Here is a 19,502-nt window from a genome sequence, read left to right on the forward strand (position 1 = left end):
AAAAGCAAAAATATGTTTTAATTTCTCTTCTTTTTTAGTTTTATTTTCTTAATTTGTATTATTTGGCTTAATTTCTTTTGTTGTTGTATAATTTTAAAATTCACCACTTTTCCAAAGTACTCTTTGAATACTTAATCACTTTCCTCCGACTAATCAATGAAATTGGCTGTTAAAACAATAGCGACGTTTTTTTTTTTTTTTTTGGATCGCAGAGCAAAGAATGAAAATTTTAGAAAATACATTTGTGGAGACATAGAAGAATATTTGAGTTTGCGTTAATGAATTCTTTTGAAATAATTTGCTTGTTTTTAGTACGATTATATTACACAACAGCGATATTGTTCTACTCAGCTAAATTTGTGAAATTATTTAGGTTTCCATTTTATTTGGGTTAATTTTTACTATTGTATGCCAGTCTAGTAATAATGCTGAAAATAGTTACTGTTATTTATTTTAAAACTCTTTTAAATTTGAAATTTCCCAACCAATTGTAATTGTATTGTTAATTCGTTCGAAGTTTCTTATTTAAGTTCGAGTGAAAATCATTCATGTCTCATGTATTATCACAATTCAAAATTTATTTCCATCCAAGACTCTTGTTACCAGTTTCATATGATTGGCCAAGATTTCAACTTTCATTTGAGTTTCCTTCTTGTCGTTTATTGTGTTTTAAACCACGTTTGCAGCTTTTTCATTGCCCTAGCCTGTGTCCTTTATAACCACCAGCATCTACCCTTCACTTCTTTCTTGATTACGTTAATTTAGTAAGAAAACAAAAAGCACTACCACCACCACCACCCGCCACTCTCACCACCTTTTTGATCATTATTCCGATGTTGTGCATTTGCTTTTAGACCTGTTTTCGTGCACCCCCGTTTATTTCATTTGGTTTGCCTTTAAACAGCTACTTAACTAACAGTTTAAATCAAAAGTTGTACAATAATAAATCTTAACATGTTTGTTTATGTTTCTTTTTTTATTTTATGTTATTCTTTTGGTTGACAAACACCACACAAAAAATATCTTCCCGATCTTTTGTATGTCTTTTTTTGAAACAAATCAAAATATCGATCAATAACCTTTAAAAAAAAACACAACAAACAACATCAAACAAAAAACAAACTACTCTCCATCATGCTATGACAACGGATGTGTTTTTCTTCCCACCTACCTCTTCTACCTTTGTAAAACGATGTGATGTGTTTGGAAATCTGAAAAACAAAACCCCATCCAAAAAATAAAAACCAAAAACGAATCATTTCTTTTCTCTGCAACTACAAAACACCTTTCAACAATGGCTGGCAGGTCCATGAACGACAAACGGCACGCATGCGCACACGTTCTGAGTGGTTTTTGGGTCCAAAAGATGACGACGATGTTCTGTGCATGGCCAACAATACATGTAGCAATTGCTATTTAACGGTACATGGAGGCGAAAATGATATGACGGCATCGGGCAGTTACTTGGGTGGTGGCAGTACCAGAGACATGCGACGTGTTGATTTGGCCGATGTTCATAATCGCACGGCAATTAGCTCTGGTGGCCCCACGGGCCATGCTGAGGCTGTCAACACCTCACTGTATTTATATTATAAACAACAGCAGCAGCAACAACAACAGCACCACCACCCGTCACGTCATCATCTCCTACAAGCTGGACAAAGGCAGAGTTTCCATTTGGCTCCAGACTTTATGATGGACACCGATGACTCTTATTACCACCATGGCCATGGTGGCAGTGCGTTTCAGAATCAAGGCACCAACAACAGCGCGCAGGCATCAGCCACAACACATTCCAGCAGCATGCACCAGCAGCAGGCAACACAACAGGCCATGGCAGCGGCAAGTCATCAGCAGCATCAACTAAAGCCACACACATTGGCGGTGGCTGGCGGCGGAGGAGGAGGAGCAGTCCTGTATTTGGATACAAACTATGGTATATATGATTTTGATGATACTGACATTTTAATTTCTCCTAACTCTACTACAACTACAACTACTACTACTACCACATCCAACACTACCACTACATCAGAAAACAATTATTACATGCATAACAGCAACAGCAACAAAGAAAACAACAATAATGACTATATACTACTAAACCAACGCCAACAACAACATTTCAATTTAATGCAAAAAACCATGGGCAACAACAACAGTAACAACAATTGCAGCAGGGACATGACTTTAAAGTCCCTGCGGCCAAAACAGCCATCACCATCATCGGTATCATCATTATCATTTAATAAACCATTATCACAGCAACAGCAACAGCAACAACAACATCTGCATGCTTATTTCCCCAGCAACAATAATAATAATCATCATCAACGCCATATGTCTCAATATTATTCTACCGAATCCCTATTAAGCAATCATAAATCATACTTAGATGTCAACTGTGGTGACACAAAAGACTATCACCATCATCATGATGATGTTGATGATGATGAACTGCCTTGCTGCTCAACCTCGACTCTGGCATCAAAACTATTATATCACAGTCTGCGCGATGTGGAAAGGCATAATGCAAGTGATAGTGATGATGATGAGTTGTCGTTGAGAAACTCCAGCAATGCTAATCTGACCAACACCACATGCACCACCATTAACCACACTACCAGCACCAATGCCGCACCTCCCTCATTAGATGAGCACGACTATGTGTCAGGTGTGTCATCGTATCGCCACTCTACGCCCATGATGCAACAACGACGGCGTCTTCAACGCCAAACACAGGGCCTGAGACGCCAACGTGTAAACTCGAATTCTTCATCCCTATATCAATCGTTTAATGCCAGCCTGCAGGCACCCATGGCCTCAGCCAATCGTGGCCACTTTACGAGTGGCCGTAATTCAAGAAATTCTTCACTTTTTGAATCACGTTCCTCATCATCGTCCGGTCGCATTGGTGGCGGTAGTGGTGGAAGTGGTGGTGTTGCTGTGGGCGGCGCCAGTGCCAGCAATGCCGGTCTTAGCAACAGCAGTAGTTCGTCGAATAGTAATTTTGTTAGTATTGTATTTAATGTTTTAGATTTTTTGTTTTAAAAATATTAAAAAAAATCTGACAACACAACACTGTTTTAGGTGTGTAACGTTTTTTGTTTTCTTTATTTTTAAAATTATTTTTTTTGTGTATTGTCTTTTTTAATTAAAAAATGAAGTGTTTTTAAGGATTTTAAGTTTTTTTTTTATTATTTAATTATGGATTTTTCATTTTAAAGTTGTTCTAGTATAAAATCAAAATCGAATGATGACTTGAATATATAATTATTTAAGACGATTTTTTGTCAAATTTGAATGGATCATATGACAAGACAAGAAAAAAATTGGAACCTTTTTAGTATTGAATCAAAAAAAGGGGCGGTATGAATCAACATGTAACGCTCACCCCCACACCCATATCCATGTCTTAAATATACTAACAGATTGTCATATTATATGTTTGTACACATCTAGAACAACTCTTTTTTTATATGTTTTATAATTAATTTTATTATAATTTTGTAATTTAACTAGTGCTTTAAATCATCTAAATTAATTTATTTGTTTAATTTATGTATTTAATAACCCGTAAACGATTTTAAACAAATTGCTCAAATATATGTGTAATTATTTTCAACAACTAATTTGTTTTCATTACCAAATATTGTGCGTGCCTTTTTATACCCCACCCAGGCTCAAGCTTTCTTTTGTTTCATTTCTTTAATTAGCTTTCAATATGTATTTGAGTTGAGTACAACAAAAATGTTGTGTATTTTATGTTTCTTCTCCTTCTTTCTTTTCTGGTAAATAGAAATACTGTGATTGTTGTGTATTAACCCAAAAACAAAATCCTTCAACTCCAAATGTTGTTGTTCATGATCCCCATGACCCCCCAAACCCCACACACATTCATGTATAGTAGACTGACAGCCTAGCATTTGACGAACGATCAACAGATAATTTCAATACAATACATTCAAACCAACCCACCCACCAAACATACGTATCACAGTAGACAACACCTAAGTGTGTCCCTTACCACCACCAACCTATTTCGGAAGAGATGTCTAAAATCAGCTTTAACCAACCAACTCAAATGTAACTTTCTTTCTTTTCTTGTTTTCTTTTTTCTTTAATCCTTATTCGTTGTTCTTCTTTACATTGTGCAACTCAATTTTGGTTAATTTGTGTTGTGTACCGAATTCCAAAACCACAAAAATAAAACAAAAACAAAATATATAAATAAAACAAAAAACTCTGAATACCTTGTAAATAAAAATGCCCTCACCTCACCATGACGATGACGACGACGACAAATTAAAAATGAATAACAAAAAGTTGGCAACATCCGTTTGAGTAACAGTGCCGAATCGGTGCAGTATCCCGTGCGCAGACCCTCGACCAGACGCATACTCTTAGGTGCCAACATACCCCGGCAATATCCTCTACGATCTTCTTTGCGACGCCACAAAGAAAAGCAAGTGGGCAATAATAGCTGTACATCCTCCTCATCCTCTTCCAACAACAATGGCCCAGCAAGTACCAGCCCAAGGCCTGTTTCAACAGCGGGTGGCTTTTTAATGGGTAGCAGCTCCACATCCGATGCTCTGGCTGCGGGCAGTGAGTGCTGCAGTTCCTCAATGGATTCTAATACCACTGCAACACTTACCTTCAAGGCTCCACGAGTTTAATGCGAAGATTTCTCCCCAGTAGAAAAGAAAAAACAAAACAAAAAACGCCCGAAATAATAGTTTGTACATACCATACCATACTCTTATAAATATTTTAGATTACTCTTATATACCTTCTTTCAGAAAAAAAGAAAAGTAAACTTCTAACTTATGGTAAAAAAAAAATAAAACAAAAAACAAGTCTGATTTTAAGTTATATATGTGCATAATTTTTTTAAACGAAAAACACTATACATTTATCTATTAGGGTATAGGATTAAAAGGTTAATAATATTACTTGGAAGTGTAAACGTAAATGTCATGGTGATGCAGTCAAACGGTTAAGAATGTCCAACTTTATTTTCCCACTTTTTAGGGTTATGAATGAAATGTAACCTGACCTTTTGAAAAGTGAAACAAATTGCCTGAAATATTACAAGGAATGTGGAATATTTGTTTTTAGAGGCTAGTCACAGTCATGTTGTGCTATTTTTTTATAGTAATTTTATGTACATTATGGCATTTATTGTTGCTCGTTACCCAATGGAGAAACTAAAATTTGTAAAGCATTTGAAATTTTGTAATTGTGTTGAGGAGATTGTGAGACAAAGTCAAGGTATGGTTTCCTTACCACATAGTCCGTATTTGGGGAATCTCCTCTCAAACGAAATGAATGAAAAAAGGAACAACATTTGATTGTCAGCTTGAAAAATCTATGTGGATCTTTGACTAATAAACATCATAAAATATTTCACACGTGTTATTAAAAATATAAAACGAGGCAGCTAAATATCTAAGAAATTAAAAAAACATGTGCAAAAAATAACTACTAAATGTTTGTTACTACAACTACCCCTAGTTGTGATTGTATGTTCTTCAACTACTTAAGTTATAAAAACCGAAAACCGAAAGACTTTTTAAAATAACTTTCCTTGTTTCCTTTGACTTTTTTTAGCATATCCTTAACCAAAACAAACATAAACCGTAAAACCAATGGTATCAATTCTAAAACAATCCTAGTAATTTACTGAAAATGAAAACGAATTCCGAACATAATTTACTGAACGATATATAAAAATATATATAATTTTATTTCAATTCCAATAAATACGCATTTATTAGAAATTTGTCGTTTCTTTTAATAACTTAAATGTATTGATAACAAAAAAATTCTAGAGTTGTAGTCCAAGAAAACGAAAATAAAAACAATTCGACCTGCTAATATATGTTGTCTTAAATGTAAAATAAACAAAAAATATTAAAAGAATGCCAAAAATATAAACATTACAGCATTTCAAAATAAAGACGATTTAAAAGTCTAGCTTTTGGAATGCAAGGTCATAAAAAAAACCCGCCGTCAAATTGGTTGATCAAATTACATTCATGTATGCCCGCACTCCGTACTGGAAATGTACCTTAAATGGGCGGAAGAAATAAGTGGGCATTACAATCATCGGGTCATTAGCTTACAATTGTAATCATTCAAAAATATTGATAAAATGTTTATTTTTGATCAAATTTATTTTTATTAAAATCTCTTTTTTGTACATAAACTATATTTTCCAATATAAAAGAGTTTAAATGTAATTTTCTAAATATAGAAGCTAAAAAACAACTAACTTCAAGAAAATTGAACACCAATAACACTTAGTTGTTATAAAGAATAAAAAAAGAATATTTTTTTAAAATTAGTTTAAAAAAAGTTCAAATAATTTTTAGATTTTTAAATAGAATTTATTTTATTTAAGCTATGCCGAAACAAAATCACCCTTGAAAGGAAGTAATAACTTGTGTATCTACTTCTTTTGTTAATAAATTTTCAAATAACAATGGGTTGTTATTAATTTTTAAAGTAGTTTTCTTTACAATGTAAGCAGAGATTAGTTTTCCTTCAGTCTTTTTTGTAATATACTCTCTTTTGTATTATACTTTAATATACATACGATATTTTTTACTATTAAATATTATTAAATTATTGAAAATCTATATTAAATAACAACTACTATTTACATATATATATGTACGTCGTAAATATATTTTATATTTATTATTATTAAAAATATTGTCAAGAAGAAAAACAAAATGAATGAATCATTATATTAGTAAAATATATATTTGAATTATATATGAAAAAAAAGAAAATGATAATAAATGTTAGAAAACATATAAATTACAAAAAAAGTGAATATTTTATTTGTCTCTAAGAAGTTAATATAAACACTCAACATGATTTAACATTTCTAAGAATGTAAGTATTTAAATTCTCTGATGGTATGGCAGATTTTAGTCCTGAAACTTTAAGTTTTATCGGGCCCAATCTTGTCTATGGACAGTGGTAACAGCCATAACGACTTGTAAGGTTCTAAAACTAGACAGTTGGCAAATAAGCTAATTTGTACAGGTTTATTATTATATACTTTTAAAACTATCATAATGGACAAGAAGCAGGTCCGTGAATCCTCGGAGTGATCTAGAGCAAGTGATCGATTAGACTTATAAATATTTAAAGACGAGGATTCATAAAATGCTACATCAAATTGTAATCGTGTGATTGCATGAGATTACCTTGGTAATTGTGCCATAATACAGATAACGAATTCTACGTTTACCCCTGCATTTAGAACAAGTGTTCGATTCCATATCTTATTTTCCGCTTCTACATGATTATTTCTTGATTGACAACACCAAAACCACAACTATTGTCCGATGATTCAAATCGCCAAGAAAATAAAACTGCAGTAATATAGCTTGTAACATTATACATACACACATGCATTGCTTTATTTAAATAAATATGGTTTTTTACTTTATGCACAAAATACATTTGCAGAAAATTAAGTTCAAGTTCCATTTGGTTTTGGAATAAATATTACTAAAATTCCCTAAAGTTCTAAATATAAAAATTGTATTATATAATACTAGGCATTTGAGATATAAATATATTGGCTCTGGCAATCTCATTAGGTACGTTATCATCAGTGGGATTCCATGGCCATGTTAGAGAGGGAGGGGGGTTGGTGAACAACATCAATTATGAACACGCATACTAAAATGAGATAATTTTCATTAACTAATCGGATTTCGACAGAATACACAAACTTACATAGGTATATATTTTGTTTAGTTAAGTCGTTTGTCCACAGCATACATTCGTTATCGCCTGTTATTGCCCCAGATTATAGAGATTTTTATCCACCAAAATGCCATTCTCAATAAGGAAACTTTCCACATCCGAAGGGAAGAAATCATCGGACAAATCATCCGTTACTCTTACGAAATTGCCAATAACAGCCTGTGCTTTGTACACCAACAAAGCCGGCAGACCTTTTTGACGGAAATCTCGACTCATGCCCGCCACTGAACTACAAATCTTGGCAAATTTCACTGTGGGATATTCGGTGGCCAGGGTATCCAGGCATTTGTTCAAAGTGCCACATGCTGAAACAGATTTGTCATAAATGTGTATTATAATGGTTGTGTGTTTGTTCTCCTTTTCCACGCAATTGAGAAACTCTTCATGGGAGTTGAGATTCATAACTTTGCCAAAATTTTGGCTATGACCACATTGGCGCATCATTTCGGCCATGCGTTGTTTTTGATACTGCTGCAGAAAGTCCTCGGACATTAATTCGGCAAATTCAGCTTCCAATTCTTCCTGTTTCTTTCGTTCCTCCTCCTCTTGGGCTGTGGCAGTAGTCATCGTTAATTTCTTGGCCAATTCAATGCGCTGCCTATCGCTTTCTTCGCGACGTTCCGCCTGCAGCTGTTTGAATCGTTGCCAGTCTTCCACAACACCTTTGGGCCCGGTATTGGTGGAGCCCATAGAACGATACCCCGCTGCGGGGGGTGGAGGGCATACATCGGGATCAATGAATGCCTGGGGACCTTGAGCGGCCCGGGCACCTCCCTTTTCATCGGCATCATCATCATCTGGTTCATATTCACCTGGTTAAAAATAAATATTGTGTTTACCATACACATATTTTCCATTTTTTAAAATATATAATGCAATAATACACACCTTCACTGCTTGAACAATAATATTCAAGCTTTTCTCCCATTAATTTATCTTCCAAGGTAGCCATTTTTCACAAGTCAATTTATGGAATTTCTGTTCTATTTTCGGGAATCATAAAAGATAAACATATAGTAGATATAATTGGGATTAATGGAACAATTGTTAATTAAATTAAAGAAGAATATAAATACATACTCCAACAAGAGCAGGCAAACAATTATTGACAGTATCGATACTTTAGTTTTTATTTTAGAAGCCAGTATCGATTGATAGGTTTTGTTATCGATATTATAAAACAAAAATGAAGAGAGAGCTGGTGAGAGCGAAGTAGATCTCAGAGTTTCTATTAAAAACCCGCCGCCGTTTTTGGTGCATAAACAAGAAACCAAAAACAAAGAGGAATGAGTAAAACAAATAAGTGTAAAAGAAGAAGAAGAAAACAAACAAACAAGATTGAAAAGCAAGCAACGGGGCTATCGATAATTGATTTAAAATATCGTTATCGCTAATGTAGATAAAATAATTGGATGTAAAAACGGCTTCAAAGAGACCCAAAGATGAATAACGGAAACAACTTATTCAAATTTAAAATGCATTTAAAAATATACCTTCAAAGATCTATAAAGAAATGAGAAACATGTTAGCCATGATTCTTTGCACACAATTCTTAAATTCTTGAAACATATTACCCGTTCCCAAAATAGAAGCAAAATGCGAAAGAAGGGCCGTGTTTACACCTTTACTACTGTTGCAATTTACCACTTTGAATGTAAAGGGACAAGGCAGTTGAAATCTTTTAATGTTTGGTGCAATTTCAGCCTATGCTACCATTAGAAGAAGATTATATTATATGGTCGCAGATCCACCAATATACCAAACATAATATCTCGTAGAATTCAGAGAGAATGGTCTTAATGGTTTTCTCGTGTGTGTGTGGAGATTCGATTTAGTTTCGGTACTAGGACTGAGCTTGTGAAGTTACAAATTGTAAAGTTATTATCCACATGTTGAAGACCTTTCATTTTCAGTATTTGCAAACATTGGTCAACATGGACCAAACAACAAAGAACATTACTGTACTCTTTTAAGTGTATGAGTTTTCTTCACGTTGTAGGGCAATTGACGTCCTATCGACGTCATTTCAGTGAAATAAAATCAAAGTTCACTTCAAATTTTAAAATGCTAGCAATTCCATCCACTCCCCATCTGCATATAAAAGTCTTAATGGAAAACATAATGACAATTGATTAATTGTCGAGTACATTCCTTGCGAAATTCATCCATTTGAGTGTTTGATGGTGTGTGTGTGTTCTTTTCAAGATCACAGTCATAGCCGCCGGTAGACACTTTCAGTGCAAAATAAATACAAACCATTTTATTTTAGTTTGATTCTATTCCATTTGACTGCCGAGGATAGCGTTCGTTAGGCTGCGCTGTGGCCGGGATAAAATTCTGTCGCATATAATTAGCAAAAACAAATCTCATTCTTGTTTTGCATTGCTTTCTGATTTTCACTTTTCATGTTATGGCCACTAGCCAATTCTAAAACTGTTGGGCTAAACAATGAACTAAAATTACAATTCTTTTGCTATTGCGAATTCGAAGCACACACATTTGCTGGTGTACTACAGTTGATACAAGTACTATAGGTTGGCGGGCGGACCATTAACCGATATACTTTTTATTATATAATTAAAAAGAAAGAAACAATGAAACCCAACAAGAAAAAACCTAGAATCCGTAATAGGCCACGTAATAAAGCCAACCGTTTGCTGGCTTTACAAGGTGATCAACAATCACAAGAAGAAGAATCCTTACCCCTGGAGGAGAACATAGAACCGACCCAAAATTTGAATTCGAAAGAGGAAAATGTTAGTGATGATGAGGATGATGAAGATATGCCTGGTTTGGAAGATGAATCCGAACCAACTGAAGATGCCTCCCATGAACTAGATGCAGTAACCACAATACATCGTAAAATGCATGAAAAAATATTAAAAACTCAAGGAAATGTACCCTCAAGTGGCCAAACACCAAAGGAAAAGGAAACGCAAAGAGATAATCAAAAATCGAAAGTGAAAGAGAAAACACCGGAAACTAAACCGTATAAAAGTGGTTCTAAAAACGCGGCATCGAATAATAACAACAAACCGGTACCGGAAACTGGCGAGAAAAATCCCAAAGTTAATCAAAAACCAAAAGAGAAAAGTAAAGAGAAAGAAAACTTGCCGGAAAATAAAACTGAGAAAAGTGCATTTATTCAGAATTTACAAAAGAAAATGGAAGCAATGATGTCTGATGGTAAGTAATACTTCTCTAAGTCTTTAACTGAGAAAAAAAGATCTATTGGAAGCGGTAAAATTTAATATTAGGCAATCAACACACGATTCCCTTTAGATTTTAAGCTTGGTTAGTATATTTCCACATCTGCAGGATATTTTTTTATTAATATATTCCTTTTTCGCCTTGATCTTATTGGAATGAATGGAATTTTGTCAGGACAGAGAGAATTAAATTTGAATCACTTCGTGCAAACTTCTAAAACAATATTTGTGCGCCAATATTTCTATATTAGAAGAAAACGGATATGAGAGATTTAAATTATCTCTTTTGTTGCCTACAAATTCAAAAATTCCCAAACCCAACATATTTCCATTAACAATTAATTTTAATTTTTCTAATTAGAATTGATTGAACTTATAAGGATCCTGTTTCATTCCTGTATAAATAAAATATGTTTCCCTTACACCCTGATACCTAAAATAATATTGAATCAAGATATATTTACTATCTTAATCATGAAAACCACTAACCACCAAAAAAAAGAAAGCCCATCTGAATGCCTACTCTTCCTTTAGGTGATGAAAATCTGCCAAATACTTTAATGGAAAACCTCAAAAAACTATTGGATCAAAAGCCAATGACAGATATCGAATCTAGCGATGATGATGAGGAATACGTTGAATATATTTATAAACCAAGAAAATATTTTCTTGTCGGCCTATGCAATGTAAGTGCACACAAACATGCCAGACATACAAACACACATGCATACATACTTGAAAACAAATGATGATGAGCCAAAATGAAATATTTTATACGCTTGTCTTTCCACAGCTTTGCAAATGTGATTTATGCAAAATAGAGCAATTGATTGAATGTTCAAAATGCCATATGACATATTATTGCAACATCGATCACATGCAAAATGATGTGGAACATCGTCAATTATGTTCGGCTTTACAACAAGTGGCGGCAGCGGATGTGTCTGGTAAGGTATTAAACTCCTATGCTCCTCATCCGACTGTGGTTATAAATTTGCAAAATAATATCTTCCCTTTTTTGCAGGCGGTCACATTTTTGCCAAATGCTCCGACATGACACCGGATCAATTTCGTTCCTATCGCATTATTGTGATCCGCAAAGTTTCGGAAATTTTGCAAAGACCATTGACGGCCACCGAACAAGAAGTCCTACTATTTCCACGGCTGTGCATAAATGCGAAATGTCGCAAATTTGAGGGACTAACCGATTGTCCCAACTGTGGCATGGTGGCATATTGCACGGAACCTTTGCACCTTGTCGCTGACCATGATAAATGGTGTAGATTTTATCAGCTATTTAAGGAATTAGTAATGCAACAGGAGAAATTCGGACGTTTAGATCCATCGCTGCCAAGTAAAATTTTAAAGGACACACCATTGGTGTGCAACACAACCAGGGAGATTTTTAAGAAGTTGAATATTGGTAAGGGAATCATTCCAAAACCGTACGTTCTATTCTAATTCCATATTCCATTAGATTTACCTGAAAACAGTTGTGAATTTGCTGCCTTGACCCAGATTTCCACAGCTCCTTTAACGGCCTGGTATGCATTGAAATTGACTCAACAACTGAACAAACACGAAGAACTGACAATACACTTAATAGGTTGGTATCTCGGCGGACTATCCCAACTAGATTTCATAAATATTGGTTCCTTCTATTTTAAGGCGCTGAAATTGAGTTTGAAGTAGATATTTTGCACAAATGGGAACAGTTCTTCTTGCACATTACACCCATGGTCAAAACGTTGCATGTGGTCTTTGTGGGACCCGAACTGAATCCCAATAACATATCTTTTGAACAACTACAAAAGACCAAGTGAGAACCTTTAAACATTTTTGTCAATTATTTCAAATTAAAAATAAAACCTAATTTCCTTCCAGATGCTGCAAAGTGTGTCAGAAGAATCAACGCACAGTTAAATACTTCTTTGAGGCAAATATTTATCATGACTATTGTCGCTCCAAACGATTTTTAACACCAAATTTAGGTAATGAGCCATACAAATGTTTTTAAAAGACATTTTTTAAAATGTCCATTCCATTGCAGTATGTTTCTTCAATGCCGGTCTATATCGTTCCACCGGCTTCAACATGGAGGATACCTGGCCCGAAACCATTAGTGCTGCAGCCAAACTACATGTACCCATAGTTGTTACAGCCTACACCGAATATGAATCTCCATTGGATTTGGAACGTTTCCTGGAGGAAAGTAATCGCGACATGAAATTATTGGAGAAACCTTCGGAGAATTTATTCTCTTCATTTAAACCCGAAAGAAATTTCATTTCCGACGATGAGGCCCCGTTCATGTTTAAAAACTATTACAGCTTTGTTTTACAATAAAAAAATTGAATATTTATTTCAAATATACATTTTTATATTATGTATGTACTACAAATTTAAAATAATTTCCTATTAACAAATTTCTACGACTTGGCTTCAGCCGCCATTTTAGCGATGCGTATATCCACAGGATTTCGCAACTTTCGTGCAGGTTTAATCAACTCACTCTCATCCATGGGCTCGATAATTTTTCCCTTCTGTGTTATGACCGAGGGACGTGTCAGCAACCGGAAGGCAGTTTCGGTCACAAAGTTACGTCCCAGCGGCGCTCTTATACTGGCCTCGTAATCCTTCAGGGAGGTGAATGGGAAGGGAACATCGGATACCAAGTGATTTCGAAGTTTTTTATTGACATTTTCATTAATGTATACACCTTCTTTGTTCTCGTCTTTTCGTTTTTCCTCAGGGGCCAGTTTGAGTAGCAGGCGTTTGTTTCTTCTCTCCATTTGTTCTTTGGAAATACCCGCTCCAGCCCACGAGCCCCAGCCGGGCATTGAAAGTTGTATTTCTGCATCTTTGAGTTCGGAGTCTTTTGTTTTGTCACGGCTAAAATCGGCAATAATATCATCATCCTCAAAGGCCTGGGCAATTGTCATTTGTTGGTCGGCAATGGGATCATCATCCTCATCAGCCATGTCAACATCGCCCATCGCCTCGCTGACGGAACCAAAACCAATTCCATGTTGCTTGAGTTTCACCGTTGCCAGTTTAGTCGGATCTATTGTGTCTGTGACCGTAGATGTATCCGTGCTCTTTGTTTCTGTTGTATCATTGGACTTCGTTGACATTGCTTTGTCGAGGGTTTCATTTATTTTCACCGATTCATCCGCCTTTTCATCTAACTCATTTTTCAGTTCCTCATCGATTTCGGGACGTACTGCTTTATTCTTAAAGGATAAATCCTTCAAGTTCTTCAATGGATCGCGTCCTTTGGAAGACTTCTTCTTATCCTTCTTGCTCTCTTTTAATTTCTTGCCCTTTTCATTGATTATATCTAATTTCTTTTGTAATTTCTCTCTAATCCTGTCTTCTTGGGCATCAAATATGTCATCAATCGACTTGACAGCAACCGGATCAATTTCTTCTACCAGCCAACCATTTTCCAGTTTTTGATTTTTATTTGGTTTAGGTTTAATATCAGGCTTCTTTTCCTTTTTTCTTTTCAGGGATTTAGTAGGAGCTTTAGTATCCCCTTTAGCTTTCTTTTTGGGTACAGCGGCATCTTTTTCCTGGTCGCTCTCATTTTGGTCTTTATCTTCTAAGGGTCCCTCTTCATTTTTGGCAACATCTTCCTTCTCCTCCTCGTCCTGATCCTGCTCCTCCTCTTCTTCTCCCTGCTCCTCATTCAACAACCGCTTGTACTCTTCAAGCATTTTTTCATTATCATTGCGTTCTAGCCAGTATTTACGCCAATTAGATTCACCCTGTTCAGTTGCATTTGCCTTGTCTTTTTTGCCCACAGTGGTCCACGGATTGAAAGGATCATACTCGGGATCATCTTCATCTAGTTCCTCTTTCTTTTCCTCCGGCATTTCTTGATCGGAGTCTTCATCCTTGACCTTTTGTGTCAGCTCTCGACTTATTTGTAATTGCTCTGACAAATCCTTACGCACATCCTTATCATATTTGGCCCGTATTTGTAGATTCTTTGCCCAAGTGCCAGTGTTCTTATGCCTCAAGCTGGCCCGTTCCAGAACACGGGATTTTTCCAATGCGTTGAGTTTTTCCATGGCAGCTTCGGGGTTAGTTTTCTGCAATAGCTCAAACTGTTTGATTTGTTCCTGCATTTTTTGTTTCTTAAGCAGTTTGTGGTATTTCTTGGATTTGATTTTCTTTTGCAGGCGAGCCTTTACTGACTTCTGAGCCTCACGCATTTTCAAATAAGCCAACTCCTTTCGCTTGGCTATCAGTTCTTCCTTGGTTAATTTCTTTTGCAGCAATTGTTGTTCTTGTTTTTCCAATTCGGCAGGATCTTGAGTGTCGCCCAAATGTTCACGTTTCATTTTGGCATATTTATTCTCCAATTCTTCCATTTGTAACATCAGGTCGGTTTTAACACTTTGCTCCAAGGGTTTACGACGCAAAGAGGTGTTGACATAAATCGTCTCTGATTTCAGAGGAAATACCTGGGAGGCAAGATAATATTAGTATACATTTGTGACATCTTCTAAAGCTTCTATAACTTACTTGTGTTTCCGCTGATCTATTTGATGCCACCACCGCATCCCATTTGGCCAGCTTTGCCTTAACATTTTCATAACCAATGGTTCTCTTGATACGCTCAGCAGCTGGCTTCTCCAAAGGTTTCTCCAATACCTTCTTTGTAGTGACAGTTTTCTTGAGTTCTTTTCCCGTCTCCAATAGCTTTTTATTACCTTTCAAGACTTGAACCAAATCATTGATGGCTACTGGCTGAGCCTTGGGTTTGGAGACAACAGCCAAACCCTTGACCAACTGAAATTCATCCTGAACCAATTTTGGTTCATCACGTGTTGATTTCCGTATATGTTGCGTCTTTCCCAAACTGCTGATAGCCTGCAGCAATTGTTTGTGGGATTTTGGGTTGATTTGTTCCTCGTCGTCACTCATGTTTTGGTTGTTAAATTGTTGATTGAATTAATTCGATTTTAACAATGCTTCACGTGGTAAATAACGTCCGATTGACACACACAGACTACAAAGACTCTTTTAAGAAAAGTATCGCCGTTAAAAAGAAGCTACAAACAAAGCAGAATTGAGGATAAATGTTGTAATCAAAACAAACAACCAAGTTGAAGTAGGGTTCTAAAGATCGTAAACGTCTAAGTTTGTAGGGATTCAAAATCCTATTTTCGCTTAAGAAAATAATTGACGGGTGACGACAGGAATTGGCAATTGGTTTTTTAAAAAATTGTAAAAGTTTGAAAAAAAGTAGTAAAGTGTAAGTGAACACCTTATGTACCTTTTTGCTCTTGTGAGAGTGTAGGGAGTCTATTTATGGGTTCTAACGGAAAACAATAATACAAATTAGGCGTTTTACTAATTGTGTTCCCGGTTTTGTTTTCCATTAATTTAATTGGTTTTGAAAGATGGATTCCTATTATCTTATAATGAAATTCGATTCAAAACCTTCAAAATCCAAATATTATAAATCACACTCTTGAGATTTTCTTTGGAAAGTTTTTTCATTTATTTTTTGTTTTGTTTCCTCAGGCATGGTACGCAGATTGGTTACAAACATGTGTTATCAAAATGACAGTACATTTGATATAGCCAATACATTCACGAATACACCTTATAAATGCCTATGATTCGATTATATGGAGCGATCAATCGATTTACATTAAAAGAAACTATCGAAATCGATTGATTGCCATCTCTATATTTTTGCAAACGTGAATAGTTTCGTTGAATTTGCTGAGAAAAGTTAAAACAATTAATAATCAAAGGCAGAAAATGTATGAACTAAAGACTCTGCTTCCTCAATTTGACATAACTGTCCCCAAGTGAATGTACGAAATTACATTTGCTATAGCCAATACATTCACGAATACACCTTATAAATGCCTATGATTCGATTATATGGAGCGATCAATCGATTTACATTAAAAGAAACTATCGAAATCGATTGATTGTCATCTCTATATTTTTGCAAACGTGAATAGTTTCGTTGAATTTGCTGAGAAAAGTTAAAACAATTAATAATCAAAGGCAGAAAATGTATGAACTAAAGACTCTGCTTCCTCAATTTGACATAACTGTCCCCAAGTGAATGTACGAAATTACATTTGATATAGCCAATACATTCACGAATACACCTTATAAATGCCTATGATTCGATTATATGGAGCGATCAATCGATTTACATTAAAAGAAACTATCGAAATCGATTGATTGTCATCTCTATATTTTTGCAAACGTGAATAGTTTCGTTGAATTTGCTGAGAAAAGTTAAAACAATTAATAATCAAAGGCAGAAAATGTATGAACTAAAGACTCTGCTTCCTCAATTTGACATAACTGTCCCCAAGTGCATGTACGAAATGAAAAATTTGAATACAGCCATCGTGGGAGACAAGACCAATCCCAAGAAAGTGACAGAGGTAAGAATGTTGTAGAACTCGGGGCTGTCATGTCGCGGCCTGCCTCCTCATGCACTAATGAGACAAATTCTGTCTCCCTATTTCAAAAGCCTGGATATCATTCTCATGTAGCAATAGTTTTATATTTCCTTATTCACGAAAACGTAACTACAATTTTCATTTTAGCCATAGTTCTTGAAAATTATAACACTATTACTATTGCCATTATTACCTGCCATATTAATCATCTCACGTTTGTACCATTCTTGAAGGGCTTCTTGAAATTCTTTGGTGCGACCACAGCGGCAACCACTGGCACTGTTAGCACGTGTTGTCCCCTTGATTTGGATAAATTGGGTGCTCAGATACAACAGATTCTCAAGGTTATTTTATGGAATTTACCTAATATATATTTATGATCTCACTAACCAACCAACTGACAAACAAAATTGTATACATCGTCGTCTAATACTGCACCTCATTAGATTTGGCATTCTATTGTATCCACATAGGTGGGCATAGCTTATTTGTAGAATCTTGGGTATTAAAGGCTAACATTCTAACTAAACTCTGCCTCCCCAGGGACTTGGTAGACCAGACATAATTCACTAACCAATTGATGCACAATCCAAATCATATGTTTTCGTCTACGCCACAAGGGCAAAAGGGGATGACATACCTCAGTACATACAGCTCACCATCTGCTCTGTTAATAACATAATTTCTCTCTGTTAAAGTTGTAAAACACTAATTCTCTTCGCCATTCATTTAATTATGCTTTCATTCATCAGCCCAACACCATATAAAGTGGTTGCCTCTTTTGCTCATTTCTCGGCCGCAGTCTCTATCAAGTGTTCAGTGTGTAACCATATAGTTTGTGTTGGCAGTTTTCGTTTCCGCAGAACATAGCTAGCTAAAGAGAAATGAGTTCGGAGGTCTATTGGTGCTTTACATTCATTCATTTGCTGAAAACTAACCTAAAAAGTTATCAATTTTTATTTTATGCCTTGAATTTATTGCAATTTTTGTTTATATCTACTCACAATAGGTCTCTTGTGATGATGCTCAAACAGTGGTTAAACGCCAGGAAAAGGTAATGCTTCAGTTGGAGGAACTGAAAAAGCAATTGGCCGGAATTCGTTCAACATTGGGTTTGTGTCAAAAGGGCAGCCAGGCAACTAGCTATATATCCTCCAACAATGGTGGTCTCAGAGAGGTATGTTTAAGGTTGCAAAAGAAAGGGAGTAATATGTATTAATGAAATTTGATCAACAGGAACCGTTGCATGATGTTGTCATAAATGGACATCCAAATTTCATACCCTACGCTTTACTTGCCATGAAAAATGCCTGGAAGGATTTGTTTACCATTGATGTTAAAACGTTTACCCATTCCACCATGAGTGACATTGGCAAAGAGGCTAAAGCCTTTGAAGAGGCCCTAAAGAGAGTAAAAGTTGATCCCAGCAAACCCAAAGTCAATGTAACACTCATATGGAAAAACTGTATGTTTATCTCAACTCTTTGAATGTGAAACATATTTACAGTATTCTTTTGTTACAGGCGAACACACAGAAATGATCAGCTCACCCACCATGTATGTTCCCATTTATGGTGAGGTGAACATCATTCGATATTTGGGACGTGTTGGCCCAGCCGAGTACCGCTACGAAGATTCCCCCCTTTGCAATGAAATTGATGCAGTGCTGGACATATGCTATCAACTGTTGCGTTGCAATACTCCCAAGGCCAGAGCCAATATCATTCGCATTCTAAACATCCGCCTGCAAAAACAACAATATTTCGGTGGAGACAAAATGTCCATTGCCGATATTGGAGTCCACAGTTCCTTACGTCGTATGCCTGCAATAGCCGACAAAGATTTAACTCCCGCATTACTTGAATGGCGTAAACGTGCCGCCAAGTTTACTTTGATTTAAGAAAATTCGCACACTCAAACAAACACACAATTTAGTTTAAGAATACAATCACGAAGCCGAGAGATAAGCAAATTCAAATTGACGAAAATAAATTGAAACTTACCAAGTGTCCACCTCAAGGTCCACAAGGTAAGGAAAAAACGAATGCATTTGGTA

At 35.7% G+C, this 19,502-nt stretch overlaps 5 protein-coding genes across 12 annotated transcripts in view; 3 read left to right on the top strand and 2 right to left on the bottom strand.

Moving 5' to 3' along the window:
- The window catches only part of LOC101889804 (rho GTPase-activating protein 20), a 37,824-nt gene extending 31,856 nt beyond the window's left edge, over positions 1–5,968 (top strand). For 2 of the 7 annotated variants that reach the window (XM_020035695.2, XM_011292947.3), the window contains exon 6: positions 1,306–3,628. In XM_020035695.2, coding sequence (XP_019891254.1) covers positions 1,306–3,051 — 1,746 coding nt within the window. In that variant the 3' untranslated portion in view covers positions 3,052–3,628. The other 5 variants (XM_020035696.2, XM_020035697.2, XM_059124036.1 and 2 more) reach the window with 5 other exon arrangements.
- Positions 5,969–7,402: 1,434 nt separating this feature from the next.
- LOC131803083 (phosducin-like protein) lies at positions 7,403–9,006 on the bottom strand. The gene is made up of 4 exons (XM_059124038.1): positions 8,872–9,006; positions 8,680–8,774; positions 7,762–8,603; positions 7,403–7,704 (listed from the first exon to the last, which is right to left on the bottom strand). Exons 2-3 carry the CDS (start codon positions 8,741–8,743, stop codon positions 7,822–7,824), a joined length of 846 nt encoding a protein of 281 aa, XP_058980021.1. The 5' UTR covers positions 8,744–8,774; positions 8,872–9,006; the 3' UTR covers positions 7,403–7,704; positions 7,762–7,821.
- Positions 9,007–10,271: 1,265 nt separating this feature from the next.
- On the top strand, positions 10,272–13,436 carry LOC131803082 (uncharacterized). The gene is made up of 8 exons (XM_059124037.1): positions 10,272–10,977; positions 11,535–11,686; positions 11,794–11,947; positions 12,025–12,423; positions 12,478–12,606; positions 12,669–12,819; positions 12,885–12,991; positions 13,051–13,436. Exons 1-8 carry the CDS (start codon positions 10,386–10,388, stop codon positions 13,344–13,346), a joined length of 1,980 nt encoding a protein of 659 aa, XP_058980020.1. The 5' UTR covers positions 10,272–10,385; the 3' UTR covers positions 13,347–13,436.
- On the bottom strand, positions 13,355–16,020 carry LOC101890589 (U3 small nucleolar RNA-associated protein 14 homolog A). Its single transcript, XM_005180445.4, has 2 exons — positions 15,534–16,020; positions 13,355–15,472 (listed from the first exon to the last, which is right to left on the bottom strand). The coding sequence occupies exons 1-2, from the start codon at positions 15,933–15,935 to the stop codon at positions 13,430–13,432; spliced, it is 2,445 nt and encodes an 814-aa protein (XP_005180502.1). The 5' UTR covers positions 15,936–16,020; the 3' UTR covers positions 13,355–13,429.
- Positions 16,021–17,215: 1,195 nt separating this feature from the next.
- On the top strand, positions 17,216–19,491 carry LOC101891050 (probable aminoacyl tRNA synthase complex-interacting multifunctional protein 2). 2 transcript variants are annotated; one of them, XM_005180448.4, is made up of 5 exons: positions 17,216–17,428; positions 17,680–17,790; positions 18,456–18,623; positions 18,683–18,911; positions 18,970–19,491. In XM_005180448.4, the coding sequence occupies exons 1-5, from the start codon at positions 17,306–17,308 to the stop codon at positions 19,344–19,346; spliced, it is 1,008 nt and encodes a 335-aa protein (XP_005180505.1). In that variant the 5' UTR covers positions 17,216–17,305; the 3' UTR covers positions 19,347–19,491. The 2 variants fall into 2 exon arrangements, with proteins under 2 accessions (XP_005180505.1, XP_005180506.1); XM_005180449.4 differs by lacking the exon at positions 17,680–17,790 and having other exon boundaries at positions 17,217–17,428.
- The last annotated feature ends 11 nt before the right edge of the window (positions 19,492–19,502 follow it).

Source organism: Musca domestica, unplaced genomic scaffold, assembly GCF_030504385.1.
Source record: "Musca domestica strain aabys unplaced genomic scaffold, Musca_domestica.polishedcontigs.V.1.1 27, whole genome shotgun sequence".
Lineage (NCBI taxonomy): Eukaryota > Metazoa > Arthropoda > Insecta > Diptera > Muscidae > Musca > Musca domestica.

Coding starts and splice junctions, on each gene's coding strand:
- LOC101890589 (XM_005180445.4), bottom strand. CDS start 15,935: ATGAGTGACGACGAGGAACAAATCAACCCAAAATCCCACAAACAATTG. Junction 15,473..15,533: donor ATAGATCAGCGGAAACACAA/GTAAGTTATAGA, acceptor CTTGCCTCCCAG/GTATTTCCTCTGAAATCAGA.
- LOC101891050 (XM_005180448.4), top strand. CDS start 17,306: ATGTATGAACTAAAGACTCTGCTTCCTCAATTTGACATAACTGTCCCC. Junction 17,429..17,679: donor ATCCCAAGAAAGTGACAGAG/GTAAGAATGTTG, acceptor CCATTCTTGAAG/GGCTTCTTGAAATTCTTTGG. Junction 17,791..18,455: donor AGATACAACAGATTCTCAAG/GTTATTTTATGG, acceptor TACTCACAATAG/GTCTCTTGTGATGATGCTCA.
- LOC131803082 (XM_059124037.1), top strand. CDS start 10,386: ATGAAACCCAACAAGAAAAAACCTAGAATCCGTAATAGGCCACGTAAT. Junction 12,424..12,477: donor TTTTAAGAAGTTGAATATTG/GTAAGGGAATCA, acceptor ATATTCCATTAG/ATTTACCTGAAAACAGTTGT. Junction 12,820..12,884: donor GAACAACTACAAAAGACCAA/GTGAGAACCTTT, acceptor ATTTCCTTCCAG/ATGCTGCAAAGTGTGTCAGA.
- LOC131803083 (XM_059124038.1), bottom strand. CDS start 8,743: ATGGCTACCTTGGAAGATAAATTAATGGGAGAAAAGCTTGAATATTAT. Junction 8,604..8,679: donor TTATTGTTCAAGCAGTGAAG/GTGTGTATTATT, acceptor ATTTTTAACCAG/GTGAATATGAACCAGATGAT.